The sequence below is a fragment of the Centroberyx affinis genome, unplaced genomic scaffold (genome assembly GCF_046629955.1).
Source record: "Centroberyx affinis isolate AG114_WGS23_722 - 3 ecotype Tasmania unplaced genomic scaffold, CSIRO-AGI_Caff_v1 ptg008680l_1, whole genome shotgun sequence".
In the NCBI taxonomy this organism is placed as follows: Eukaryota; Metazoa; Chordata; class Actinopteri; order Beryciformes; family Berycidae; genus Centroberyx; species Centroberyx affinis.
Window position 1 is genome coordinate 1 of NW_027284281.1, and position 7,926 is coordinate 7,926.

General features: G+C 48.9%; 1 protein-coding gene across 1 annotated transcript; it reads left to right on the top strand.

Annotated features, from left to right (window-relative positions):
* Positions 1–943: 943 nt before the first annotated feature.
* LOC139640223 (phosphatidylinositol 4,5-bisphosphate 3-kinase catalytic subunit alpha isoform-like) lies at positions 944–6,552 on the top strand (the record flags this gene model as incomplete). The annotated part of the gene is made up of 8 exons (XM_071514402.1): positions 944–1,036; positions 2,421–2,524; positions 2,650–2,812; positions 2,898–3,107; positions 3,368–3,435; positions 3,746–3,874; positions 6,082–6,135; positions 6,443–6,552. Coding segments are annotated over exons 1-8 (923 nt in total), but the record flags the coding sequence as incomplete, so codon positions are not given.
* Positions 6,553–7,926: the final 1,374 nt, after the last annotated feature.

A 7,926-nucleotide genomic window follows, 5' to 3' on the forward strand; every position in this document is an offset into this window, starting at 1 on the left:
TTGTTTGACAGAAACAGGAAGGAGGGATGAGAAGGAGATAAGGAAACGTTCAGAAATGTAGAGAAACATAAAAGCCATGAAGAAGAACAGACAGCGATGTAAAGGAGAGGAGAAGAAGAGTTTTGTTCTGACAGGCTGAAAAAGATGAAAGGCACTTCCTGCACTGTCACTTCCTGGTTCCATCTAGTCTGTCTCCACAGCCAATCAGAGCGCAGTATTCTCTGTATTGTGTCTCTTCATAGCCAATCAGAGCACAGTATTCTCTGTATTGTCTCTTCACATCCAATCAGAGCGCAGTATTCCCTGTATTGTGTCATTTCTGTTGGTTTCTACTGAACCTGTCAGTCACAATACTTTTGTCTGTCTGACTGCCTGTCTGTCTGTCTGTCTGTCTGTCTGACTGTCTCTCTGCCTGTCTGTCTGCCTGTCTGTCTGTCTGTCTGTCTGTCTGTCTGCCTGTCTGACTGTCTCTCTGCCTGTCTGTCTGCCTGTCTGTCTGTCTGTCTGTCTGTCTGTCTGTCTGACTGCCTGCCTGTCTGTCTGTCTGTCTGTCTGTCTGTCTGTCTGCCTGTCTGTCTGTCTGCCTGTCTGTCTGTCTGTCTGTCTGTCTGCCTGTCTGTCTGTCTGTCTGACTGCCTGTCTGTCTGTCTGACTGCCTTCCTGTCTGTCTGACTGCCTGTCTGTCTGTCTGACTGCCTGCCTGTCTGTCTGTCTGACTGTCTCTCTGCCTGTCTGTCTGCCTGTCTGTCTGTCTGTCTGTCTGTCTGTCTGTCTGACTGCCTGCCTGTCTGTCTGTCTGTCTGTCTGTCTGTCTCTCTGTCTGTCTGTCTGTCTGTCTGTCTGCTTGCCTGCCTGTCTGTCTGTCTGTCTGTCTGTCTGACTGCCTGTCTGTCTCTCTGTCTGTGCAGGTAGCCAGTGCTGAGGTGAGACAGCGTGTGATTGGTGGTTGCCATGGCGCCCAGGCCGTCGTCAGGGGAACTGTGGGGGCTTCACCTCATGCCCCCCCGCATCCTGGTGGACTGCTGCCTGCCCAACGGTACTGAGCTCCACTGTTCTGCTGCGGTCTACTGTGGTTCTGCTGTGGTTCTACTGTGGTTCTGCTGTGTTCTACTGTGTTCTACTGTGGTTCTGCTGTGTTCTACTGTGTTCTACTGTGTTCTACTGTGTTCTACTGTGGTTCTACTGTGTTCTACTGGGATCTACTGAACTCTACTGTGGTTCTGCTGTGGTTCTACTGTGGTTCTGCTGTGTTCTACTGTGTTCTACTGTGGTTCTGCTGTGTTCTACTGTGTTCTACTGTGGTTCTACTGTGTTCTACTGGGATCTACTGAACTCTACTGGGTTCTGTTGTGGTTTTACTGGTTTCTACTGTGGTTCTACTGTGTTCTACTGTGTTCTACTGTGGTTATACTGTGTTCTTCTTGGATCTTCTGAACTCTACTGGGTTCTACTGTGGTTCTACTGGGTTCTACTGAACTGTACTGAACTCTACTGAACTCTACTGAACTCTGCTGGGTTCTACTGTGGTTCTACTGGGTTCTACTGAACTGTACTGGGTTCTACTGTGGTTCTACTGGGTTCTATTGAGCTCCACTAAACTCTCCTGACCTCTACCAGGTTCTACTGTGGTTCTACTCTGTTCTACTGAACTCTACTGAACTCTATTGAACTCTACTAAACTCTACTGTGTTCTACTGAACACTACTGAACTCTACTGGGTTCTACTGTGGTTCTACTGGGTTCTACTGTGGTTCTACTGGGTTCTACTGTGTTCTACTGTGTGTTCTACTGTGGTTCTACTGTGGTTCTGCTGTGTTCTACTGTGTTCTACTGTGGTTCTACTGTGTTCTACTGGGATCTACTGAACTCTACTGGGTTCTATTGTGGTTTTACTGGTTTCTACTGTGGTTCTACTGTGTTCTACTGTGGGTATACTGTGTCTTTTTGGATCTTCTGAACTCTACTGGGTTCTACTGTGGTTCTACTGGGTTCTACTGAACTGTACTGAACTCTACTGAACTCTACTGAACTCTACTGGGTTCTACTGTGGTTCTACTGGGTTCTACTGAACTGTACTGGGTTCTACTGTGGTTCTACTGGGTTCTATTGAGCTCCACTAAACTCTACTGAACTCTACCAGGTTCTACTGTGGTTCTACTCTGTTCTACTGAACTCTACTGAACTCTATTGAACTCTACTAAACTCTACTGTGTTCTACTGAACACTACTGAACTCTACTGGGTTCTACTGTGGTTCTACTGGGTTCTACTGTGGTTCTACTGGGTTCTACTGAACTCTACTGTGTTCTTCGGAACTCTACTGACCTCTTCTGTGTTCTACTGTGGTTCTACTGGGTTCTACTGAACTCTACTGTGTTCTACTGAACTCTACTGAACTCTACCGTGTTCTACTGTGTTCAGGCATGATGGTGAGTCTGGAGTGTCTCAGAGAAACTCCTCTCCTCAGCATCAAGCAGCAGCTCTTCACTGAAGCCAGGAAGTATCCACTGTACCACCTGCTGCAGGTACACACACACACACACACACACACACACACACACACACACACACACACACACACACACACACATCATTACCTGTGTTCTGCGGTGTGATTGGACAGCGTTCCCTCTGCTCTCTGATTGGCCAGGAGGAGTCGTGTTACATCTTTGTGGGCGTGACCCAGGAGGCGGAGAGGGAGGAGTTTTACGACGAGACGCGGCGGCTGTGCGACCTTCGGCTGTTCCACCCGATCCTCAAGGTCATCGAGCCGCTGGGCAACCGAGAGGAGAAGATCCTCAACAGAGAGATAGGTGACACACACACACACACACACACACACACACACACACTGAGGACCCCCCCCCCGCCCCCTCTGACCCGGCTGTGTGGCGGCAGGTTTCGCCATCGGCATGCCGGTGTGTGAGTTCGAGGTGCTGAAGGATCCGGAGGTGCAGGACTTCCGGCGGTCCATACTGAGCGTGTGCAGAGAGGCCATGGAGGAGCGGGAGGGGGGCGGAGCCCACAGCCAGGCGCTCTACGTTTATCCTCCTAATGTGGAGTCCAGTCCTCAACTTCCACAACACATCTACAGCAAGCTGGACAAAGGTACAAGTACTACAAGTACTACTGCTACTGCTACATACTTATACACTGCAGTAGTAGCAGTAGCAGTAGCAGTAGCAGTAGTAGTAGTAGTAGTAGTAGTAGCAGTAGTAGTAGTAGTAGTAGCAGTAGTAGTAGTAGTAGTAGTAGTAGTAGTAGTAGTAGTAGTAGCAGTATTAGCAGTAGTAGTAGTAGTAGTAGTAGTAGTGATAAGAATAAAACTGCAGGAAACACTGAATAGTTGTTTCTCTGTCTCTCTGTAGGACGGTTGATTGTGACTATCTGGGTGATTGTGTCTCCTTCCAACTCCAAACAGAAATACACACTCAAGGTGAGGCTGTCTGTGTGTGTGTGTGTGTGTGTGTGTGTGTGTGTGTGTGTGTATGTGTGTGTGTGTGTGTGTGTGTGTGTGTGTGTGTGTGTGTGTGTATGTGTGTGTGTGTGTGTGTGTGTGTGTGTGTGTGTGTGTGTGTGTGCATGACAGGAGAACATTTTAACTTCCATCCTGGAGGAGACAGGATGTGAGTGCTGCCTGCTACCTACACCCCCCTGTCTGTGTGTGTGTGTGTGTGTGTGTGTGTGTGTGTGTGTGTGTGTGTGTGTGTGTGTGTGTGTGTGTGTGTGTGTGTGTGTGTGTGCAGGTCAGTCATGACAGTCTTCCTGAGCAGCTGATAGCAGAATCCATCAGGAAGAAAAGCCGATCGATGCACCTTTCACCTCAGCAGCTCCGCCTCTGTGTCCAGGAATACCAGGGGCAGTACATACTGAAGGTACACCTGTCTGTCTGAGTGCCTGTCTGTCTGACTGCTCTACAGTTTGGGTGCTGCTCTATAGTCTGGGTGCTGATCTATAGTCTGGGTGCTGATTTATAGTCAGGGTGCTGCTCTATAGTCTGGGTGCTGATCTATAGTCAGGGTGCTGCTCTATAGTCTGGGTGCTGATCTATAGTCTGGGTGCTGATCTATAGTCTGGGTGCTGCTCTATAGTCTGGGTGCTGATCTACAGTCTGGGTGCTACTCTACAGTTTGGGTGCTGATCTACAGTTTGGGTGCTACTCTATAGTCAGGGTGCTGATCTACAGTTTGGGTGCTACTCTATAGTCAGGGTGCTGATCTACAGTTTGGGTGCTGCTCTATAGTCAGGGTGCTGCTCTATAGTCTGGGTGCTGATCTATAGTCTGGGTGCTGCTCTATAGTCTGGGTGCTGATCTACAGTTTGGGTGCTGCTCTATAGTCTGGGTGCTGATCTATAGTCTGGGTGCTGCTCTATAGTCTGGGTGCTGCTCTATAGTCAGGGTGCTGATCTATAGTCTGGGTGCTGCTCTATAGTCAGGGTGCTGCTCTATAGTCTGGGTGCTGATCTATAGTCAGGGTGCTGCTCTATAGTCTGGGTGCTGATCTATAGTCTGGGTGCTGCTCTATAGTCAGGGTGCTGCTCTATAGTCTGGGTGCTACTCTATAGTCAGGGTGCTGATCTACAGTTTGGGTGCTACTCTATAGTCAGGGTGCTGATCTACAGTTTGGGTGCTGCTCTATAGTCAGGGTGCTGCTCTATAGTCAGGGTGCTGATCTACAGTTTGGGTGCTACTCTATAGTCAGGGTGCTGATCTACAGTCTGGGTGCTGCTCTATAGTCAGGGTGCTGCTCTATAGTCTGGGTGCTGCTCTATAGTCTGGGTGCTGATCTACAGTTTGGGTGCTGCTCTATAGTCTGGGTGCTGATCTACAGTCTGGGTGCTGCTCTATAGTCTGGGTGCTGATCTATAGTCAGGGTGCTGCTCTATAGTCAGGGTGCTGCTCTATAGTCTGGGTGCTGCTCTATAGTCAGGGTGCTGCTCTATAGTCTGGGTGCTGCTCTATAGTCAGGGTGCTGATCTATAGTCTGGGTGCTGATCTATAGTCTGGGTGCTGATCTATAGTCTGGGTGCTGCTCTATAGTCAGGGTGCTGCTCTATAGTCAGGGTGCTGCTCTATAGTCTGGGTGCTGCTCTATAGTCAGGGTGCTGCTCTATAGTCTGGGTGCTGATCTATAGTCTGGGTGCTGCTCTATAGTCTGGGTGCTGCTCTATAGTCTGGGTGCTGATCTATAGTCTGGGTGCTGATCTATAGTCTGGGTGCTGCTCTATAGTCAGGGTGCTGCTCTATAGTCTGGGTGCTACTCTATAGTCAGGGTGCTGATCTACAGTTTGGGTGCTACTCTATAGTCAGGGTGCTGATCTACAGTCTGGGTGCTGCTCTATAGTCAGGGTGCTGCTCTATAGTCAGGGTGCTGATCTACAGTTTGGGTGCTACTCTATAGTCAGGGTGCTGATCTACAGTTTGGGTGCTACTCTATAGTCAGGGTGCTGATCTACAGTCTGGGTGCTGCTCTATAGTCAGGGTGCTGCTCTATAGTCTGGGTGCTGCTCTATAGTCTGGGTGCTGATCTACAGTTTGGGTGCTGCTCTATAGTCTGGGTGCTGATCTACAGTCTGGGTGCTGCTCTATAGTCTGGGTGCTGATCTATAGTCAGGGTGCTGCTCTATAGTCAGGGTGCTGCTCTATAGTCTGGGTGCTGCTCTATAGTCAGGGTGCTGCTCTATAGTCTGGGTGCTGCTCTATAGTCAGGGTGCTGATCTATAGTCTGGGTGCTGATCTATAGTCTGGGTGCTGCTCTATAGTCAGGGTGCTGCTCTATAGTCAGGGTGCTGCTCTATAGTCTGGGTGCTGCTCTATAGTCAGGGTGCTGCTCTATAGTCTGGGTGCTGCTCTATAGTCTGGGTGCTGCTCTATAGTCTGGGTGCTGATCTATAGTCTGGGTGCTGCTATGGACAAAGTCGTCTGCATAGGGTAAAAATCTACCTATCTGTCTCTCTTTGTACCTCTGTCTGTCTGTCTGTCTGTCTGTCTGTCTGTGTACCTGTCTGTCTGTCTGTCTGTCTGTCTGTCTGTGTACCTGTCTGTCTGTGTACCTGTCTGTCTGTCTGTCTGTCTCTCCAGGTGTGTGGCTGTGATGAGTACCTGTTGGAGAAGTATCCTCTCAGTCAGTATAAGGTAAGGAACTTTCTTCACTCTAAAGATCTGCTGTACTTTACTGGTGAGCTGCTGAAAACAACCTGTCTGTCTCTCTACCTGTCTGTCTGTCTCTCTACCTGTCTGTCTGTCTGTCCCTCCACCTGTCTGTTCCTCTACCTGTCTGTCTTTCCACCTGTCTGTTTCTATCTACCTGTCTGTCTCTTTACTGTCTGTCTCTCTCCCTGTCTGTCTCTCCACCTGTATGTCCCTCCACCTGTCTTTGTCTCCGCCTGTCTCTCTCTCTCTCTCTACCTGTCTGTCTCTCCACCTGTCTGTCTCTCTCTAGTATATCCGCTCCTGTATAACAGTCGGTCGTCTTCCTCACCTGATGTTGGTTTCTAAAGACAGTCTCTACTCCCAACTTCCTGCCTCTGGCTTCGTCACGCCCTCCTACAGGTACGCCAGCCAATCAGCATCCTTTATAGATCTACATCTACCAGTCAGCATCTTATATAGATCTGCGTAAGCCAATCAGCATCTTAAACTGGGGACACATTAACAACTGAAATTTGCAGATTTTCAGTCTCTTGTGATGCACAGATCTGAAGACCACGAGCCCCAAAAACATGTTTGATCTAATCTTGACGTGGCAGATTGGGATCATAGGAGAGAGATTTGAGTCTTTCACTTCCACACACACAACAATTACAGCTGCAACTACGCAGAACTACCCTGAATTACCCTGGACTACCTGGACTACCTGGACTACCCTGAACTACCTGAACTACCCTGGATTAACTTGAACTACCCTGGACTACCCTGACCTACCTGAACTACCCTGGACTACCCTGGACTACCTGAACTACCCTGGACGACCTGAACTACCCTGGACTACCCTGAACTACTCTGGACTACCCTGAACTACCCTGGACTACCTGAACTACCCTGGACTACCCTGAACTACCCTGAACTACCCTGGACTACCCTGGACTACCCTGAACTCCCCTGAACTCCCCTGAACTACCCCAAACTACCCTGGACTACCATGAACTACCCTGGACTAACTTGAACTACCCTGGACTACCCTGGACTACCATGAACTACCCTGAACTACCTGAACTACCCTGGACTAACTTGAACTACCCTGGACTACCCTGACCTACCTGAACTACCCTGGACTACCCTGGACTACCTGAACTACCCTGGACGACCTGAACTACCCTGGACTACCCTGAACTACTCTGGACTACCCTGAACTACCCTGGACTACCTGAACTACCCTGGACTACCCTGAACTACCCTGAACTACCCTGGACTACCCTGGACTACCCTGAACTCCCCTGAACTCCCCTGAACTACCCCAAACTACCCTGGACTACCATGAACTACCATGAACTACCTGAACTACCCTGGACTACCATGAACTACTCTGGACTACCCTGAACTACCCTGGACTACCCTGGACTACCCTGAACTCCCCTGAACTCCCCTGAACTACCCCAAACTACCCTGGACTACCATGAACTACCATGAACTACCTGAACTACCCTGGACCACCATGAACTACCCTGGACTACCCTGAACTACCCTAAAATTACTTATTAATATGGATATGTTTCAGCCGGCGGACCCCCCAGCCCTCCCCCTGGTTATTAATATTATATATTAATATTATTTATTAATATGAATATTAATGCGTTTCAGCCCTCCTCCTGGTTATTAATATTATTTATTAATATGAATATTAATGTGTTTCAGCCGGAGGACCCCCCAGCCCTCCCCCTGGTTATTAATATTATTTATGAATATTCATATTAATATGAATATGGA